This window comes from Catharus ustulatus, chromosome 28, assembly GCF_009819885.2.
Source record: "Catharus ustulatus isolate bCatUst1 chromosome 28, bCatUst1.pri.v2, whole genome shotgun sequence".
Lineage (NCBI taxonomy): Eukaryota > Metazoa > Chordata > Aves > Passeriformes > Turdidae > Catharus > Catharus ustulatus.
Window position 1 is genome coordinate 5175616 of NC_046248.1, and position 21361 is coordinate 5196976.

General features: G+C 49.7%; 1 protein-coding gene across 3 annotated transcripts; it reads right to left on the minus strand.

Annotated features, from left to right (window-relative positions):
* Positions 1-397: 397 nt before the first annotated feature.
* ALG9 (ALG9 alpha-1,2-mannosyltransferase) lies at positions 398-20794 on the minus strand. 3 transcript variants are annotated; one of them, XM_033081807.2, is made up of 15 exons: positions 20734-20794; positions 19583-19721; positions 19207-19341; positions 18912-18982; positions 18027-18115; positions 17523-17658; positions 17143-17230; positions 16939-17044; positions 13367-13489; positions 11860-12014; positions 9942-10071; positions 8208-8355; positions 7089-7218; positions 4594-4724; positions 398-1178 (listed from the first exon to the last, which is right to left on the minus strand). In XM_033081807.2, the coding sequence occupies exons 5-15, from the start codon at positions 18073-18075 to the stop codon at positions 1058-1060; spliced, it is 1317 nt and encodes a 438-aa protein (XP_032937698.1). In that variant the 5' UTR covers positions 18076-18115; positions 18912-18982; positions 19207-19341; positions 19583-19721; positions 20734-20794; the 3' UTR covers positions 398-1057. The 3 variants fall into 3 exon arrangements, with proteins under 3 accessions (XP_032937698.1, XP_032937699.1, XP_042635963.1); XM_033081808.2 differs by lacking the exon at positions 20734-20794 and having other exon boundaries at positions 9942-10047; positions 19583-19713; XM_042780029.1 differs by lacking the exons at positions 18912-18982; positions 19583-19721; positions 20734-20794.
* Positions 20795-21361: the final 567 nt, after the last annotated feature.

Here is a 21361-nt window from a genome sequence, read left to right on the forward strand (position 1 = left end):
CCATCCCAAAATCCCATCCCAAAATCTCATCCCATCCCAAAATCCCATCCCAAAATCCCAAAATCCCATCCCAAAATCTCATCCCATCCCAAAATCCCACCCCAAAATCCCATCCCAAAATCCCATCCCAAAATCTCATCCCATCCCAAAATCCCATCCCAAAATCAAACCCCATCCCAAAATCCCATCCCAGCCCAAAATCCCATCCCATCCCCACAGAATTCTAGTGCAAACAGCTCCCTCCCTGCAGCTGGGAATGCTGCACATTTAAAAAAGGAGATTTAACAAGCACAGCACTGCTCTGAGGCGTGTTGGACCCACGTTAACACATCCTGGCTATTCTGGGAAGCAGAACTGCAAAAAAAAAAAAAAAAAAAAAAAGAAAAAGGATTCATCCTTCTCTTCTCTGGATGATTCCAGAATTTTTAAGATGCTGAAGTCTAGAATTCAAAGGATCTTGAAAAAAAATCATTATAAATAGCAAACAAACACTTGGCTTCACAGATAACACAAACACTTTGATCCCATTAAACACACAATTGTCTCAGTTTGGTTTTTTCTCCCCAAAAGCACAGGTTTATCCCTGGGAATGTCTCCTGGACAGAGCAGCTCTGGCTGTTCCTCTGTGATGTTCCTTGGGATTCAGTGCATTCCAGTTCATTGCCAGTCTGGTGTTTTTCCTCCTTTTCCCCTTGGAAAAGGAAAATTCCCAAGCTTTGTTACCTGAAAAGAAATTCCCTGGGTGAAAGTCAGCACTGCTTGAGCAGGTGAGGGGTGGGTGGGGGACAGACACAGAACTGAGCTGGATTTTCCCAGATTTGCAGAACCTCACGGTGCCACCCCAAGTTTTATTTTTGATTTTTCTCTTCTTGGCTTGAGAGAGACCAACACAGGGAGCAGCAGGGATAACACATCCACAGGTCGATTTTGCAGTGGCTGGAGGCAGAGCAGTGCCAGAGGAGCTCAGGGAATGCCCCCAGCTCATCCTTCACCTGCAGCTGTCCAGGAGTGCCAGCAGAAGCTTTGGGTGGGTTTTTTTGCTGGCCCAGGTGTTGTTCTAGCCTCCCATTTTCCTCCTGGCCTGCCTCCTGCGGGGTTTCAGGATGCTGTAGTTGCTGTAGTGGGTGTGCTGCTCTGACAGCAGGGGGATGTAGAACGCCCGCAGCAGCCTGGAGGACCTGGAACAGCACAAAGGAAAAGGAAATTGCCCTGAAATCACCCTGAAGTGCCCAATTCTCACCAGCAGCAGTTAAACCTCGTGCCCACCACCCATTCCCAGCATTGAGGGAGGTGCTGGAATTATGGAAAGAAAATGAAATCCCAGACAGCAGCAACCAGGGGACCCTGGGCTCACTCAGCCCTGCACTCCCTCCTGCAATCTCCTCTTTCCTATCCCATCTTCCTGCCTGATTTTCCCCCCCTGCCTCTCTGAGGAGCAAAAAGCAGCTTTGATGGGCACTGGCATTTTGAAGTTGGGCTCTTGAGCCGATTTCCTGTGGAAATGTTGAATTCCAGAGGGCTGGGCAGCTCTAAAAGCCACACTCACTGCGTGCCCTGCTGGCATTTCACAGCCTTTCAGAACTGGACCAGTGGAGCACGGAGGGTTTAATGATGTCTGGGTGGAATCAGCACCTTTGATTGGGTAGCTAATTGCTGGAGCTGGGCTGGCTGAGAGCATTGTGAATGAAAGTGTTCTCTCACTGAGAGCACAGCCCAGGATTCCGTGTGGAGGGGACAATTAAAACATCCTCCAGCAGCAGCTCTGAGCTTGGGGAAGCTTCAAAAACTCCAGCAACCCACTGAAATGGGGGCTGAGGCAGAGTTCTGCTTCCTCAGCAATGCAGATTTCTCTTTTTATGTCTTTAAGATCAACTGGCTGGGCAAACACCGAGCCTTGCCAGCCACAAGTGTCACCCAGGCTCAGAGAAAAGCACAGCAGCACTCAGGTCTGGATTGTCTTAAGGTCAGGATGGCACAACTTGCTGGTCACTCCAGTTCCCAGCTCTGCACATCCAATTCAAGCTTTTTTTAATTTATTTTTTTTTTTCAGCAGAAAGACAAATTGTGTTTTGTTTGCTTGCACCGGAGATGTTTCTAAAACAAAGGCAGGAAGTGCAGTGGGAGCTGCATCTCCCCTGGGGCTCCAGCCCAGCCTGGCTGGGCTCAGCTGGGCTCAGCAGCTCCTCCTGTCCCCTCCCAGCCCAGGGACAGCAACCTTCACCTGCTGTCACCTCCGTGTGGCAGCTCAGCCACCTCAGACAGCAGATGGCACAGGAAGGGGCTGGCTGACGGATGACAGGAATATATTTAATGTTCTATTTGCATTTGCTGCTAAATTTGTCCCCCAGAGATGGAGTGTGGGGAGCCTCAATCAGCACTCAGCTCCCAGCAGGAGCAGGGCCAGGATGGCTCCAAGCTGGCTCTGATTTTCCAGGTTTTTTGGGTTTTGGAGAAGGAATTGCTGCAGGACAGAGCAGCTCCCAGTTACCAGAGCTGGATCTTTGGAGCTAAGCCTGTTGCTGCCTGAATTTCAGGAAAAACAACCCAAAAACTGTGCCAGAGGAAGCATGGAAGGAAATGCCAGGTGAAGATGTTGCATCCCCCCATCCCAAATTCCCAGACTAACACAGAGGGGCAGCACTTGGACAGCTGCAGTGTGAGAGATCCCTCCTGAAATGCATTTTGTAACCTGAGTTTGGTGACAGCAGAGCTCAGAGAGAGGCAGGGGAAGGGAGAAGAGCAGGGAATGGCAGGAGGAAGGCACAGGGACAGGTCCCAGTGCCACAGGGACAGGTCCCAGTGCCACCTGGGCAGGTCCCAGCCCCCCATGGAGAGGTCCCAGTTCCTCCCAGCCACAAGAAGCTCATGATCAAAGCCCTCTGAAAACCCTTTAAGGTTTGCACTTCCCCTGGGGGTTAACTCCTGTACCAACACACACATTTCAGAAGTAATTCAGCTGCTTTAAAAACAAAAATATGGAAAACAACTCCAGGCAAACAGCACTAAAGGGAACAAGACAGCCTCCAATCAAAGCTCCAACAAGGTGACCCAAGCATCAGTTTTGCACTGAGAATTGTATTTTTTTTGATGGAAAACCCAAGTGTTTGGTGCTAGCAGACAGCTCAGCCCTAAAGAGCTGGAAAAGATGTGTTCCTCAGAGGGGAGCTGTGATATATTTCCCTTTTCTGTGCCAGATTCGGAGCGCTCAGCCAATATAGAATTAAATGGACCTTGGCAAAGCAGCTTCCTGAGGAGCATAATTAGCTGGTGGCTTGGAGTGCTCTCTAATTCAATTAGCAGCAGCATTTATCAGAGCCAGCTGAGATTTCCATTTGCACTTGCTGACGTCAATGGGAGACTCGCAGCAGCCCCAGAAGCCTCCAGTGCAGCAGCTCTGAACTCAGCTGCTGGGGTCATTTCTTTCCTTTATTGCATTGCTTTCATTTCTTCTCACACAACCAGAGCTGCACTTGGGGCTGAGCTGGGGAGCTGCTGGATGGGTTTGGGGTTTTTTATTTTTTTTAATTTTTTTACTCCTTGCTCTGAGCTGCAAACCTGAAACCCCCACTCAGCTCCAAAGACAAAGCAGCTCTAAGGACACACCAATTCTTTAAAGCAGAAATGCACATTTAAGGGCAAATCCTCTGCACAAGGAGTGCCTCTGATGCCTCAATTGCCTCATTAATAAAACTCACTGGCCCCAAGTGGTGCCCAAAGGGAGCAGCAGGTTCTCCTGGAAAATGCAGCTCAGGGAAGAACTTGCCAAGGGAATCTGGGAACAGCAGAGCTCTCTGGGGAGCTGCTCCAACATCATCACTGCTGGCCCTGCTCCTCCCAGCCCCACTCCCTGCAGTGTCAGATCTCTCATGGAAAACAGGAGGGCTCAGTTTTTCACAGAGGTTTTTGCAGTCTCTGTCCTGGGGTGACACCTCCACCAGCAGAGCTCTGAAGGACTGAAGCAGATCCTTGTCCAGCTGAGGGTTCCTGGTTTTGGAGGAATGCAGGAACAACATTCCCAGCCTGACAGCCCTGATCCCACTCCCTGACAGCCTGCAGGAGAGCAAATCCCCAATTCTCACAGAGATTCTCACAGCAAGGTGCTCAGGGAGCAGCACAGACTCTGCAGAACAGATCCCAGCAGGGATCCCTCCCGTGATTTTCTGGTGCCTCTCAAAGGTGTGGCCCTGCTGACTGCCCCTCTCTCTGCCAGCTTCCACAACATTTAGCAGAGCTCATCCCCCCTGATGATTTGTACCTGTCTTGAATTTGGCTGGGACAAAACAGAGTGAAAAGTCTCCTGGGAGGAGGTGACATCCACCTCATTTCTTTGGAAAGCAACCCCAAAAAACATTGCTTCAGCAGGAAGCTTTATAAAGAAATCATTTATTTATTTATAAAAACACTCCTCCTCACCAGAGTTTCAACCTCTAAAGCAACTTAGGTCATAAATTTTGCAAGCAGGAGTCTGACAAAGGCTCCACTCTGCTGGAACTTGGATTTCAAGCTGGCATTTGCCCATGGATCTCTCCTCCCTGCAAACAGGAATCACAGACTGCCAACCCCATCCCTCTCTGTCCAAAGTGCAAATCCTACCTGGAGGCATCAAGGAATGGTTTGTAGGCAATGGTCAGCCACTCTTCTTTGCTGGAGGAGTACCTTGGCTCCCTGGGGGTCTCTGCTGCTGTGTCCAAGTCCACCAGGTAGTGGCATTTGGAGATGTCAATCTGCAGGCACACAGATTTATTTCTGGGGTTGCTTTCCTGTGCTTTGGGCTGTCTGTGTTCACTCACAGCAATCAAAGAGGGTTTCATTCCCAGCACAGGTGAAATGCTTTGTGCAGGACACAGGTAACATCATTTGAATGTTTTCAAGCAAAACCTCTGTGGGGGAATCCAGCAGGACCCCAATTATGAAACCTCCTCCTTCCTGCTGGGAATCCTGTGTCTTATCCTGCCCCACTCCCTCAAACTCTTCCTTCAGGGATTTCAGTTCACTCTCCCACAAAATTTGACTTCCTTGGCCATGCTTCAGATCCCTTTTCTGAAGCACCTTTGGGGTTTGATGTAACAGTTTAGGCTGAGAACAATTTAATTAGGTGGATAGCAGATGGCTCTGTGGCATCACAACTGAGTGGCAAATGAAATTACACCCCAGGAAACGCAGCTGAGGATGCTGAATCCACTCCTAACTGTGGGAAAGGAACATTCCAGGCCCTGGGAGAGGCTCTGGCTCATTAGCAGAAGGACTCCCAAACCACCAACCAAGTTTTTCTGGAAGTGATGTGGAATCATTCAGGGAAAGACAAGTTGCTGCCTCAAGGACCTCACTTGTCTTGTCCTAAATGCTGCCCTAAAAGGGCTGGGACTTCAAATTCCAGTTGCAAGCCACATTTCCCTTGGATTTTCACAAATTACACTGGAGGCAAGGATAATACTCCTGCTCAGAGAGCCAACCCAGCACCTCTGCATTGAGCTGGGGATTTACACAAGGCTTGGGTGATGCACAGAAATGAAATGAAAGAAAGGAATGAGTGAACAAAGCTGTGAGGGATTTCTAAATTACATCCTCTCCTCTGTTCCCCTTTCCTTTTCCTCCTCCCACTCTTCCTTTATTTGATGCCACTGCTCAGCCAAGAGCAGCAGAGCTGAGCTGGATGCCTTGCTGAGTGACAGGAGTGGGAGCAGCACAGAGCTGCAGCTCAGGGCACATCTGCTGCTGCCAGGGCTCTGCTGGAAGTGAGGAGAAAATGCTCCAACCCCTTTTTCTGCTGCTCACAGCTCCCTGACCTGCTGCTCCTGCCTGGATGTACCTTGGTAAGAAATAATATTACTTATCTCCTTTTTAGCACTTGCAGAGACAAATGCACCTCCCAGCAGGGCAAGTGCAAGGGAAGTGCTGCTCAATGTGATTAAGGGAAGAGAGATTGCAAAACAAGATCAAATCACTCTTTCCCCAGTGTCTCATAGCAACAGGAACACTGAGGTTCCCTCTTCCATTTCCAAGCAGAGCAGAACAGATATTTACACCTGAAGCAGTGAGATCTACAGCCATTCATGGTTCTACCCATGGCTCTGATAATCCTGAACCATTTGTTTTCTCCCCTTTAAATTTTTTTTAGATTTATCCCCTCTCATAGTCCTGTCCAGTTCTTGCTAATTATTATTCTACTTTTTAAAAATCTGAACATGCTTGTACTCATTGAATTAGGGGGAAATATTGATTTCTTGGTGCAATTAGCAGAGCAAAAGTAAGAGTTTCAAACCCCTGTTAAATTTATGATTCCTGAAATCCCAGGCACTTGAGCTTGCACAAGAAACAACAAAGTTGCAGGGTGACATTAAGGAACAAGCATGAAACAAAAGTGTGTTTTGCTCTATTAGTCACAGGCTGTGCAGCAGCCAGCTGTCTGTGCTAAAAATAAACCCCAGCTCAAGATTTCATAAATTAAAAGCACTGCAGCAGACAGCTCCTCTCAGGTGGGAACACTCCTCCTCCCCACTCCAGTCACTGCATAATGAGCTCAAAAAAAGAGTTTTAACCCAGCAGACTGCCAGGATTGAACCTGTTAGAAATTTCAAACATGCTAGCTGGCAATAATTTTAGAACAGTCCTGTTTGTGCACTGGTTTTGTTTAGTTCCACCAGGAAATAAATCAATAATGTCAATACACATTATCTTAGCAGATTCCCACTAATGCAATTAAGTTCCAAATTAAGTTCTTCCTCCTCAATTGAAAATATGATGAATAGTTTTATATTTAAAAAGAAATAAAAGAGGAAATTTTCAATTCCTGCTCAGTGACAAATATTTTCTGTGTGGGACTTCAAATTACTCATTCCTGTGATCACATTAACACACTACACTAAACCCAAAGCTGCAGTAATTAGGAGTTCTTACTTCTGCTGCTCCTTTTATTATCATTATGTCTTCAAACTGGCAGATGAAAGGCAAACCATTCACAAGACTGGGGAGATTTCCAGGTGCTGCAGAGGGATTTTGGGTTTGGAAGTCCCCAGCAAACAGAAATGAGGAGCTGTACCCAGAGGAACTGCATTAATTTGAATTATTGAAAAGCAATAAATGCTTACATATCGAGAGGGCTCCTCCTTGTTCTGGTCGTTCATGTCCGTGGGGATGGTCCTGGTGCCCAGGGGGCCCCTGGCAAAGGGTTTGGGCAGCTGGCCCCGGAATTCTGACAGGATGAACTGGAGCTGCCAGCTACACACAACACAGACAACATCTGTGAGAGACCAAACCACAACCAAGGCATCATTCCCAGCAACCTGGGGCCAAAGTGCCCACCCCAAACCTGCAGAATCCTTTCTCTGGACACTCTGACACTGTTCATGCACTGCTGCTGCCAAGCTCCTGAGAACCTCCCTGGAGGCTGTTCCAGTGCCCAAAATCAGCCTTTCTGGGAGGAATTTTTTCTAGTGTCCAGCCTAAACCTCCCCTGGTACAGCTGTAGACTTTGTCCTCTTCTCTTGCTGGTTGCCTGGAGAAGAGACCAACCCCACCCGGGCAAACCCTTCATTCAGGGCTTTCAGAGGTTGGTAAGGTCACCCCTGAGTCCTTCTCTTCTCTTCTCTCTTCTCTCTTCTCCTCTCTTCTCTCTTCTCTTCTCTCTTCTCTTCTCTTCTCTCTTCTCTTCTCTCTTCTCTTCTCTCTTCTCTTCTCTCTTCTCTTCTCTCTTCTCTTCTCTCTTCTCTTCTCTCTTCTCTTCTCTCTTCTCTTCTCTCTTCTCTTCTCTCTTCTCTTCTCTCTTCTCTTCTCTCTTCTCTTCTCTTCTCTCTTTTCTCTTCTCTCTTCTCTTCTCTCTTCTCTTCTCTTCTCTTCTCTTCTCTTCTCTTCTCTTCTCTTCTCTTCTCTTCTCTTCTCTTCTCTTCTCTTCTCTTCTCTTCTCTTCTCTTCTCTTCTCTTCTCTTCTCTTCTCTTCTCTCCTTTTTTCTCTCCTCTGCTCCTCACAGGACCTGTGTCCCACACCATTCCCCACCCTTGCTGCCCTTCTCTGGACACATCTGACCATCTCCAAGTCCTTCCTAAACTGAGGACACAGCACTCGAGGTGTGGCCTCACCAGTGCCAAGCCCAGGGGACAATCCCTGCCCTGCTGCTGCCACACCACTGCTGGCCCAGGCCAGGATGTGCCAGGATGGCAAACCCACCATCCCCTGTCACCCATCTCAGCACTGAGATGGAAAAACTCACTTGTCTGGCAGGAGGAAGCTGCTGGGGAACCTGTGCCACTCCTTCCCCACACAGACATTGACTGGCCTCCCCTCTGGCACTGTGTGGATGCTGGGGTCAGTGGCAATCCTGTGGAACTCTGGGTACAGGTCCAGGGGACCGTGGTAGCCTGTAGAAGGCAGAAAATAATATATTCTATTTTATTTCTATTTTTTAAATCGTATTTTAAGGTTAAAATAAGAGGGGTATTTAATGAAAGCCTACAAAAATTGTTTCATGGATGAATTTTTAACTGGTTGAACAACTCATTTTAACTCACTGAATAATGAACTGGTCTATGCTAACAAGTGGTTGATTCAAAGCTTCCCCTCTTGCTGCACCTCTCAGTTTTATTCACACTCCCCTGTCCTGGCTGTCAGTGGCCACCAAACCCCCAAAATACTGATGAGGTGGGAAGGCTCTGATTGCAGGAATGTCCAACCCATCTCCATTAAGGACTCATGCACCTAATCCAAGTTTTACACAGGAAAATGCTTTTCCAAGTGGGTTTATCTATTTGAAAGCTGAAGCACCTGCTTTAACACCAGTCAGGTTTTAGATCAGTGCAGGTGTACAGGTGGAAGGTAAAGAGGATTTATTAGTGCTGTAATTCTGGTGATCCATTCATACACATATTGATAAATGTATAATTAAAAATTAATTAATTAATGGTGACCATCACAACTCATTCCTTCCCCTGCAGCAACAACATCCAAACTGCTCGAGGCTCCTGATTTCACTGTCTTGGGTTACAATAGGATGTGATCAAAGGTTTCTGTTCTATCACCATCTGTTGAGGGTGGGGCAGTGATCCTGATCTCTGTGGGAGATATTCTGCTAATGGGCATCCATTGGAACCAGCTGGGGCAGTGTTCTTTATCTCCATGGGATATCTCCTGTTCATGGCCATGGTTTATAAACCAGCTGGGGCAGTGTTCTTTATCTCATGGGATATCTCCTGTTCATGGCCATGGTTTATAAACCAGGCAGGGCAGTGTTCTTTATCTCATGGGATATCTCCTGTTAATGGTCATGTTTTATAAACCAGCTGGGGCAGTGTTCTTTATCTTTTCACAACCCATCCTTCCTCCAGCCAGTCATTTTCTGCTCATGGCCATTGAGTCCCACTGTGGGACTGATAAAATTACTGCATCCCATTGGGAGTTGCTCCAGCCAGGGGGAAGAGCCCAACATTTCTTACCAAGATAAAAACAGAGGTTTTGGGACACTAAGGGAGCCCCTTTCTCCACTGGACTCCAGAGGAAAACCGGATTTCTCCACATCACCACTGGAGCTCCGGAGGGAAACTGCACCTTGTACAGGAGCACTGCTCCAGCTGAGCCACATCTGTCACTGCAGGAGGATGCAGCCACCATGGGATGGGACTGCTGCCAACACCCTGCCTGACGGGTGTCAGGTTGTACTCTGACTGTGTCAGGGTTTGGGGTTTGTTCTTTGTAGTGCTGTATTTCTATTTTAATTTCCCTAGTAAAGAACTGTTATTCCTAATTCCCATATCTTTGCCTGAGAGCCCCTTGATTTCAAAATTATAATAATTTGGAGGGAGGGGGTTTCCATTCTCCATTTCAAAGAGAAGTTCCTGCCTTTTTCAGCAGACACCTGTCCTCCAAACCAGGACAAACACAAAGCAGCACAACCTCTGCAGGCCCTGAGCCCAAGAGCCAGGAGAGCAGAGGGGAAATGTGAAAAACCAACCTTTGAATAAGGCAACAGAGCGTGACAGGGACAAAAGGCCAAAGAGCAGGACAGTCCCCAGGGCCAGCCAGTTGGAGGACACTGTGTAGTGCTCCAGGCGGTAGCGCTGGAAGATGAAGTGGTAACATTTCTCAGGGAAGAGATTAAAAAAAAAGAGAGACAAAATCAAGTTATTCCAACTCTGATCAATTCAGCAAAATTGTTATTTTTACATAAAGGCTTCACAACAGTGCATCCCCCACCAGATCTTTGGGCTTTTTGGAATTCAGAGCCATGAAAATGAACAGGAATTTCACTCACTAAAAGCATTAAAGCTCATACTAAAACTTACTTACTGACTTACTTATTCTAAAACTTACACTTATACTTAGTCTTCTACTTAAATTTCTACTTTATGTGTGAGTGACTTGACACACTTCAATCCATCCAAGGGCTTTAGTTCAACCCCTGCACTCTGAATTCAGGGACACTCCTGAACTCACTGACTCCAACACAGCAACTCAGAGGGTTTAGTCACATTTAAGGGATAATGTGGGGTATTTCAAGAAGTTTTCAGTGCTTTTATCTGGATCTAAAGTTCTCCCTCAAGGGCTGCAGCTTGGTTGCTCCCAGGTGAAGCAGGGGCAGGTCAAAGTCCCTTTCAGGCAGCTGTGCAGAAGTTCCCTGCACAGACTCACCTGATTTTTCATGCTGGACTGAATTCCTGCCTAACACAAGCTCCATGACCCAGATTTCCAGAGTGACCTCTGCTTGTTTAGCCTGCCTGCACAAACCACAGCTTTGAAGTGGATAAAAGAACCCAGAGCACATTTTGCATGCAGCTTTAAACACAAGTCACTCTGAAACTGATAAAAGAAAAACTGATAAAATTGAAAAATGAAAAATGGACAAAATAAAAATTGGTAAAAGAAAAGTCCTTTAGGTTTTTGATTTTTTTTGAAATTAAAAAGCCTTTCTGGAAACAGCCAGGAGGAAATACATCCAGTCCTTGGCATGGTCCCTCCCTCCTGTTCTGCAGGAGTGGTTATTCACTCCCTACCCTCAGGTTTCTGTTTCTCTTGTCCAGTTTGCATTTTTCTCAAACCCACATGGTTTGGAGGAGGACAGAGACAAACTTGAGCTGCTGGTGGGCAATCAGCTCCAGACTCTCAGATTCTGGATGGGCAAAATGTGCAAGAAATGTACATGAAGCTTTCCTAAAGCCACATTTAAAATAAAAATAAATTCACACTGCTCTGGGATGCTCTGAGAGCACAGAGCAATTCTCATTCAGAGCTATAAAACTGGTGACATTCCAGAGCTGATTTCTGTGTGGAGGCAAGGACTGGGACTCATCAGGGGATGAATGGAGATCCAGAGTGAGAGCAGCATCTGAGCAAGGGGAGGTCAGGGACGAGGGGTGGGCAGGGACCCCAGCAGGGCTGCACAGCAGCACAGGGAGGAACAGCAGGGTGAGGCCAAACAGCTGCAACAGGCTCCAGCAGGGACTCCTGGCTGCATTCCTGAGCCTTTTGAACAGCAGGAGATGAATAATTCTGAGCTTTGGGAAGGTTTATATCAGTCTGTATTAGTGCTTTGCTCTGTGAAGTGGTTCAAGTGATGTTTACTAAACATCCAGTTTTTGGCTCTTCTAAGTGTTCAATGCAATTTCCCTTTGCCTTTTCTCAACCCAGTGAGGGATTCCTTGTGAAACACATCAAAATGATTTCCTACACAGCCACATTCCTGCCCTGAGCAGCCAAGGAGCCACAGCTCCACCAGCAGCTCCTGAACCCTCATGGAACCTCTTGGGTTTTGTGTGGTGCTGGCACTACAGCATCACAGCTCCAGGAATTCCCACTTGGGGTTGGAGCACAACTCAGTGAAATAATAGCTGGGAAATACTCTCAGCTGATTGTTAAAAATCAGTGGAATTTACCTGAAGAGCAGAGAGAGCCACAGCACCAGACAGACAGATGAGGGGATAGATGGGGAAGAGAAATCTCTCCTCTTTGTGGGGCTGGCTGAAGAAAATCAGGATCCAGATGTACATGGGAGCCAGGGTCAGCCAGTAGGGACGGCCCAGATTCTGAACTGGAAGAAACAAAACCTCAGCAAAGGGGTAATGCAAGAATTCCTTCTCTGGCACAATCCTCTGTCACAGCCAGAGCCCACCCTGGAGCCCCAAACACTCCCTGTTCTGAGCTGCTAAAACCCAGGTAACACACCCCAAACAGCCAGCAGGGCATTTTCCTCAGAGCATTTTTGCAGATTCCTACAATTCCAACTGCCTGAGGAAAAACCAAAAGCAGAAAATAAATGTTAGTGAATCCAGCAAGACACAAAACCCAGAGAACTGCCAGGTCTGAGCACTGTGCACACAAAGATCAGAAATCAGGAGATCAGGATCTCCCCTTCCCCTTCCCCATGGTTGTTTAGAAGCTGAAGTTTGCCCAACCTCCACTGCCTCATTACAAAAATAACACCAGGAGAGGTCTCTCAGGCACCTTCTGCTTAACAGAGGAAATAACTGATTCAAAAATAACAACAATTACCCTGAATTTCAGTCACACTGAGGAGGGCTCTGACAATTTTCAGTCCCTCTCCTACCCCCTCGCTGCTCCCAGCAGCAGAGTGAAGCAATTAACCGAGGCATTTCACAGACAATAAGAACAAAGCCCTTGGCAGAGTCGCTCCTGCTGGTGAGCACGAGAACACCAAGTGAACAGCAGGAAATCTTGCATTTACAGGAGCTCCTACTGAGCTTTTACTGCTTTCTGAGAGTTTGTCACTCACAGCCAAGGAGCAGACATAAGCAAACATCCCTTAACATACATTTTCATCGAGGGTTGTGTTACTGTTTGTTGTAGTCAGTTAAAAAAAAACAGAGAGCAAAGCACTGACTGGACTGATGAATCTGGAGACTGCTGCTGCCCCTTGATGGATTTTCCTTAAGAAAACACCAGAGGAGAATTTACACTTCCCCCCTGGAGTCACAAGTGTCATGTGTTCAACCTGATGTCATTTTATGCAAGAAAAAGCCCAGTGTGAAGTAGGGAATATTCTGGTTCCTCCTTTTTTTTTAACTCTCAGCATATCCACACCCATGGGGACACTTCCCAGAGCAAGGGAAGGCAGGGCTCAGTGCTGGCAGCTGAAAAACCCCCAGTGCACAGAACAGCTTCAATCCCAAAAGGACTTTTCCAGCTGCAGACAAGATGGGAACAGCACCAGGCACAGCTTCCCCCTTCAGGATTATTGACTGGGCCATTCCTGGTGCATTCAATGTCACAGTGAAGCTCAGGAACCACACACCTTGCCAGGCTTGCTTTTCTAAACACATTTTTCCTCTTGAGGTGGAGGCAAGGAGCAATCCTGAGCTGGAATGAGCTCCAGGAATTTTCCTGGTGCTCCAAAGGTTTTTGCTGCTCCCAGCCCTCACTCACCACGGAATTTCTGCAGCAGGCACTCCATCACACAGGTCAGAGGCAGCACCAGCAGGGCCAGCACAAAAACCACATTGAAATTCAGAAAGCCATTGATGAAATAGAAGTACCAGGGTTCTGTACCTGAAGGGTGAGAAAAAAGGGAAAAAAAAGGTTTGAAACACAAACAAGAGCAGCTTTGGTCCCTCTTTCCTGACACAGCCCACCAGAGAATCTCACACTCACACCTGCCCAAGAAACTTCATTTCTTCCTGCTCAGAAATTATTTTTCACTTTATTTTTTTTCACTGGGGATGAAAAGTCAATATTACATCTGCTGCTCATGGATCCCAGACCACTCCCAGCAGCAGAATTCTGTGACACAGAGCTCACCCTTGCATTCACAAGGAAGCAGAGATGGAAACCTGTAAAACTGAGAAACTTGACCCCAAATTCATTCTTTCTTTCTAACTGCATAGGAGTAACACAAAGCCACACAATGTCACCTAACTCTGGAGTGAGGATGTTCACTCTGGGCTGGCAAGAACAGAAAATGAACCAAAAAGGATTAAGAAGGGAAGGAATTTGTATTTCCACTTCACCCCAACAAAGACTCAGCCACTAAATGCTGGTTTTGCTCCCTCCTTAGACTCAGCACAATTTAAATGCCTGTGAATCTCTGTGAATTCTGTGAAATGTCCCAAATTCAGCCTGTTCTGACACCAAGAGGAGCGAGGCAGCTCTGCCTCCACACTCAGGAACTGGCTGCAAGCTCTGCAGGATGTAAACTGAAAGAAACTCCATCCAACTGTCATTTATTTAGACTCTTAATTCAGGATGCTTGAAGCCCTTAACAATGAGGAATGCCAGTTCCTCTCCACACATTTCCCACTCTCTCAGTGTGATTAGCTCAATCAGGCAGTAAATGACACGCGGGGGCTTTAATCACGGCACTGTTGTGACATGTGTCACATGCCACAGCAATTTCCTGCAATCAGAGCCACTCCAGTCGGGTCCTGCTCAAATTCATCAGACAAATGAAGAGCAGCAAGGAAAACCCCAAAGCTCTGCAGCTCCTGCAGCAAAAAAAAAAGGGGGAGAAGCTGCACTGGGAATGTCACAAAGGTGGCACTGCTTGGACAAGCAGATTGGGTTTGTAGAGGGAACTCTGAGTTGTTGGCCATGAAAGCAAACAGCAATTATAGAAATGAGTTCTGCATCTTTAAAGGACCCAGGGACCATCCTGCCACCTTTGTGGCTGTGGTGGAAAGCAAATTAAACCCTGAATTCACCTCTCTCTGCTCTGGTTTCTGATTTGGCAGCCTGGGGGTCAGCAGTGAAGGACACTTCATGAAACACAATCCACACACAGCCCAGATAATGCTTCTAATAAACAGATCAGCTGCTCTGAAGCACAAAAAAAAAAGGTTGGGGACTGAATTGCCCATAAAAAACAAGCACTGAAGCCCCCACTCCTTCTCCAATGAGGGATTTTCTTCTCTGTGAGACACTAAAAAAAATAAAAAGAGGGAAAAAAGAGAACAGTGCACAGCAGGCAAAAAGCACCAGGCTGGCTCAGTGGTGATGCAGCCATTCAGAGGCACTCAGGCTCAAAAGCTCCCAGGGCAAAAGGGTTTTATTCCTGTTATCCACACGGCTCAAGGTGAACTGAGGCAGAACTGCACCTCAAAAAGGAATGACCCCACTGCATGGCAGAAGTCCTGGCCCAGAACATCATCTCTGAAGCAGGGAGGGACACTGAGAGCTCTGCAGGCTCAGTGTTAATGGGAATATCCTTCCAGAGCAGCAGAGGGCATGGAGCTTCCTGATCCACACCCCAGAGCTGGCAGGGGTGGGACACAGGACACAGACTGGGGACAGCAGTGGGACAAGAACAGTGGCACAGGGCTTCCATGGGGAACAGCAGCTGGAAGCACTGCCAGACCCCAGGGAGAAAATGCTGTGAACTCTGAGGTCTGGGGATGGCCCCAGGAGCAACCCCAGAGCTCAAACTCAGAGTGAATCAAATTTAGCTGCAGGAATGGTGAGGGCAGCTCAGGCCAGAGCAGGGGAGGTGGAAAAGAGGTTTAAGATAAGGAACCCCACCCTGGGCTGAAGCCTGAGTGCAGGAACTGCAGCTGGCAAGCAGTAACCAAGCTGCAATAATTTGGTCATGAGTCACAGCCCTCATTCTGATTCAGTGCTGCCACAATGAACAGTCTGCTCACTGCATTTCATTTATTCTCACTCTGTTCAAGAATCAGGGCTCCACAGAGAAAGGTGGCACATGAACAGCTCCAGCACCTTCCACCCAAGCTGAATAAAGCTTCCCAAAGTGGGGCAAAACTTTGGTCACAAATTGTGACTTCTTAGAATGTAAGTACACAAAAACACCCCTCAGAATCAGGGATATACTCTTAGCAGCTATTTTCCCTTGGCTGTAGAAACTTAATCACTCCAGGGAAATATTAATTGCACAGACAATATTTATGTAGAGGGAGTGTATTGCTAAAGACAGAAGAAAAAAAAAATAATTGAACTTGTCTCCAAAATACTGTGGTGCTTACACTGGAGATGGTGTGGGTTGGTGGCTCTGCCCCCATCATGTGAACATTGGGAAATCCCAGCTTGCACAGCCAAGAGGGATTGGCCAGCCTTTCATGTCCCCTGGTAGTGTTATTTTTCCCCAGTGTTTTGAAGCTCTCTAAACACACAGCGTTGTCCTGGCCACACTGCATTAAAGAGCAATTGCAGGCAGGCTCTGTTACTAGCCCCAGGATGTTGTATGAATGTCACTGTGAATAAAACTCTTCAGGACAGATTGGTCCCTGGAGGCCTCTGGAAACAACTCATGCACCAGTGTGGAAAAGGTCAGGCACAAGCCCCTGCCAAAACCTATCAGAGGCAGAGCCTGGAGTTTGCTTACAGAACACTCCCAGCTCCACACTTCAGAGCCTTCCTGCAGAGGCCAAGAGCATGGCAGAGCACTGCTGTCCTGCTGTGCCACAGCACAAGTGACAAATCAGCACTCAGCACCACCCAGAACAGCCCCCCAGCAAGGCCAGAGAAAGCTTTGAATCATGCCTGAACCCCTCCTGAACAGCTCCTCTGGCCTCACACAGGGCACAGAGGTGCTGCAGGGACCTGGGGTCTCTGCCAGCCCTCCTGAAGCCCTGCTAGAAATTAATTTCCTGCTGTTCAGCTGCAGGAGTGCAGGACATGGAGAGAAACAAGCCTGGATTGTGCACCTTCCTCACTGTCCCAAAGCTCTGCAGCCTGACTGCGAGGAACAGCAGCCAGGAGCAAATTCAGGCTGACAAATTCAAACACACAGAGACAGTGAGACATCTCCTGGCAGCTCTAGGGGATGGAAGGCGCAGAGCAGCAGCTCAGCTCGCAGTGGAGGAGGCAGGCAGTGCACTGCCAGCTCCACAGAGACATCCCGTGTCCAGCAGCAGCAGCTGCAGCCTTGGGAGCTGCCAGGCTGCTTCTGCTTCAGGGCAGTCACAAAAAGCACTGCCACCCCAGGGATCAAGGGCCAGGGCAGCCAGAAATCCTCGGGGTCCCTCCCTGGCTCCTCAGCCCACACTCACCGTACAGATCAGGACCATGAGGGGTGAAGACATTGTACAAAACGATGTTGAGAGGTGCCACCACCAGCTTGCCATAGTGATAGCTGTCCACCACCACCAAGGGCACCTGCAAGAGAGCAGATTTTAGTCAAAGTGCCAGCAGCTCCAGCTGATTTTCCTAAAGGAACTCATCCCTTTTGCTGCCATCCATTCCCTCTCACTCACCAGAAACAGGATCAAGGACACCACACACCAGTTCAGGAAACTCTTCCACCTCTTCTTCAGGATCAACAAGTCAAAGGCAATAGGAAGCCTGAAAGAGAGAGCAGCTGTCAGCTGGAGACTTTGAGAGCCCCACTGCAGGTTCTGCTGCCCCTCCAAAGCAAGAGAAAGATCCACCACTTCCCTGGCCTCTGCTTCTACCCCAGATTCACCACCCAGCTCAGCTTTTACTCTCATTAATGCTGAGAAATCTTCCCAGCCTAAGCTGCTCAAACCCAAGAGCCTGCAGCAATGATCCAGGGCTAAGCTGGCAGCTCAGACCCTGCTGGTTTTCTCCTCCACCTGAAAACCACCTGAAAAAAGGGCCAGAAACTGCTCCTTACCCCAGAGCTGCACTGAAGGGCCAGCCCAGCAGGGCTCCAGCAGCCACCCCCAGCACTGCCACCGAGGTTTTGTCCATGTACCAGCCTGTCATGGCAATCACTGTGGTGTACATGCAGAAAGTGCTGGGGAGGAAAGCTGCAAGGCAAGGGGAGGAGAGGTCAGCACAGCTTCACCCAACAAGTGCTGGGCACAAGTCTTGCAGTGGCTGGGAGAACAGGTACAACCAGCCAGAGGGGACAGCACACAAAGGCAAACTGCCAAATATCAGCCTCCTTCCTTAGAAATAAAGAGGTCCAAGGAAGGAAGACCAAGAGTCTGTTTAAATATTAAAAAAAACAGGAGGCAGCAACAGAAATAGGCCTGGAGATTGTAACACACAGAACAAAATTCCAATCAGTGTTTATTCTGTCAAGAGAATACAACAAAGAGCACCCTGGAGATGGGAGTTCCTCTCTCTGCACCTGTCTTTGGTCATGGTTAGTGCCAGTGCCAAGCCAACTCACCTGCAGAAGCACAGAACATCCCCGTGCTGAGCACTAGGAAGGCCAACATCAGCCTGCTCACGTGCAGCCCAAACTTCTTACACACAGCCCTGGGGGAGCAGCAGAGAAACAGGTACAAAACAGCCTCAGGGCAAGAATCAGCAGCACCCACGGCATGCAGAGCCACAGACAATCCATGGAGCAGCCTGACAGCTCTGAGGTGGGGATTCCCAGCTGGATTTCAGCTCCTGAGTTACACCAGTGCAAAACTCTGGATGGGGGCTTGTGCAAATCTCAGGAGCTCGAGGCTGCACTGCTGCACACACCAATCCATCCACAATCCTCACACCAATCCATCCACAATCCCCACCCCTCACAAAACCCCACCATGCAAAAGAGCCACCGTTCATCTCCTCACACCAGACAAACAAAAAATTCATGCAAGGTAGTGGTTTGGAAATCAGGAGACAAGAGGCAGCAGGTAAAAATAAAAATCCAGTTTAGACAAGATAATTGCATGTTAGGGCAACTGATTTTAGTGATGTAAACAGCACTGGCAGAGAGATTACAGACAGCAGCAATCAATGTGTTCCAGTCAAATTCACTGTGATAAGCAAACACAGCACCAGACTCTCCTCAGTCTGCAGCACTCCCACCCTGCTTGCTGCCAGCACTGAGGAAACGAGTGGAGTCAACAAAATGCTGGAGTAGAGGCGTGGGTGGCAGATCTGGGAGTACAATTTTGTCCTAATTGTGGCATTCTGACCAGCATCTCATTGAGTGATCACAAGAACATGTATTTTCTCATCTACACACGAGTTTCAAGGGCTGTTTCCTGTGGCAGTGACTGCAGGTGTCACCCACACTGCTCCCAAACATTCCCTGCAGAGGGACTCTGACACTCACTTGTAGAAGTAGAGCTCACAAACACAGCTCAGGAAGGCCAGGAAGCATCGCAGGAAATAGAAGATGAGAACCTGGCAGAGAGAACCAGAGCCTGAATGAGGCACAGGACACAAAACAGGCTTGGAAAGCATCAGGGGAAACCCACACACCCTTGGAAATCCTGACAGGGAGGTCAATGTTTGTCAACAAACCCGAATTTTATAAATATGGAGTCAACACAACACAAACACAAGAGCTGTTTCACACACACTGAGGCACATTTCCTCTCAGAGCAGCTCCCACACACACCATTTACCTTGTTGGTTTGCAGAACCCTGGCGTGGAACCAGGCTGGCAAGGCATGGAGCCACAGGTAAGCATAGGAGCGGATGGCGTAGGCTGGGGAGTACTCCCATGTCTGAAACCCCTTCCCATAAATGAGGTAGTGTGTCTACAACAGATAAATAAACAAATAAACCAACATGCAGCACACAGAGTTTTCCACTCCCCACCTTTGAATCCCAGAGCAAAAAATTCCTCATTGAAACAGAGGGACCAGCACAAAGTTCTAAATAAATCTGCATTTGCATGAACCAGCTGGAAATTGAAACAGAGAGCACAAGGTGCTAAATAAACGGGGATTTGCACAGGTCAGGCACAAAGTGCCAAGCCCAAGGGCAGGAAGGACTCACAGGTTCCCAGTAGTTAAAGGTCTCGTCACAATCCGAGATGTTGCTGAGCAGAGCCGCACAGAACCTGGCCGAGATGAGACACTTGAAAGCTGTTGATCCTTCAGGGGCCCAGACGTGCCCTGCTTTGCTCCCGGATGATCTAATCCAAGCGAGGGAAAAAACAAAATTAAAAATACACAGCAGGAAGGCTCGGCGAGGAGATCAAGGCTCCCAAGGTGAGCACGGGGCTGAGTGCGGTGTTAGGGCAGGGCTGCTCTCAAGGACGGGCCGGCAGGTCGGGGGATGCTCGGCACCGTGCCCGACCCCGACAGCCCTGCTAGCCCTGGTACCCTTGGTAGCCCCAGCTGCATCCCCGGTAGCCCCGGTATCCTTGGTAGTCCCAGTAGCCCCAGGTCCATCCCAAATAGCCCCGGTAGCCCCCGCAGTGCCCACTCCATCCCCGGTGGTCCCGCAGCCCCAGCTCCATCCCCGGTATCCCCGGTACCCTCGATAGCCTCAGTATCCTCGGTAGTCCCGGTAGCCCCAGCTCCATCCCAGCAACCCCGCAGCCACAGCTCCATCCCCGGCAGCGCCGGTAGCCCCGGGTATCCTCGGTAATCCCGGTAGCCCCAGCTCCATCCCCGGTAGCCTCTCAGTCACAGCTCTATCCCCAGTAGTCCCGGCAGACCCGGCAGCCCCGCAGCACCAGCTCCATCCCCGGTATCCTTGGCAGTCCCGGTAGCCCCAGCTCCATCCCCGGTAGCCCCAGCTCCATCCTCGGTAGCCCTCGCAGCGCCCACTCCATCCCTGGTAGCCCCGCAGCACCAGCTCCATCCCTGGTAGCCCCCGGTCCATCCCCGGCAGCCCCGCAGCGCCCGCTCCATCCCCGGTACCCACGGTAGCCCCCATAGCCCCCGCTTCATCCCCGGTAGCCCCGGTATCCTTGGTAGTCCCAGTAGCCCCCGCTTCATCCCCGGTAGCCCCGCAGCCCCCGCTCCATCCCCGGTACCCTTGATAGCCTCGCAGCCCTCGCTGCGTCCCCGGTAGCCGCGGCTCCATCCCCGGTACCCGCGGCAGCCCCGCAGCCCCCGCTCTATCCCCGGTAGCCCTGGCAGCCCCGCAGCCCCAGCTCCATCCCCCGCAGCCCCCGCTCCATCCCCGGCTGCACGCACTCTCCCCGGGGCTCCTCGCTGCCCGCGGTCTCGGCTCTCCGCCCCGCCGCGTCCCCGCCGCCCGCCCGCGGGCGCTGCCGGGCCCCCTTGGCGGCCATGGCGGCTCCGGGCACGCAGCGCCCGCCCAGCCCCGGCCCGGCCCGGCCCGAGCAGCCGCGCAGACACCGCGAAGCCACCGCCGCCATCTCGGGTGAGGGCAGCGCTGCCACCGGCAGAGGAGACAAACAGCCTCGGGACAGGAGAGACAGAGGGACAGGGAGAGACAGAGGGACAGACAGAGGGAGAGACAGAGGGACAGACAGAGAGACAGATAGAGGGACCGGGACAGGGACAGGGACAGGGACAGGGACAGGGACAGGGACAGGGACAGACAGAGGGAGAGACAGAGGGAGAGACAGAGGGACAGACAGAGGGACAGATAGAGGGACCAGGACAGGGACAGGGACAGGGACAGGGACAGGGACATGTACATGGAAAGGGACACGGAAAGGGACAGGGAAAGCGACAGGGACAGGGACAAGGGCAGGGACAGGGACAGGGGCATGGAAAGGGACAGGGACAGGGACAGGGATGGGACAGGGACAGGAACAGGGACAGGGACAGGGACAGGGAAAGGGACAGGGGCAGG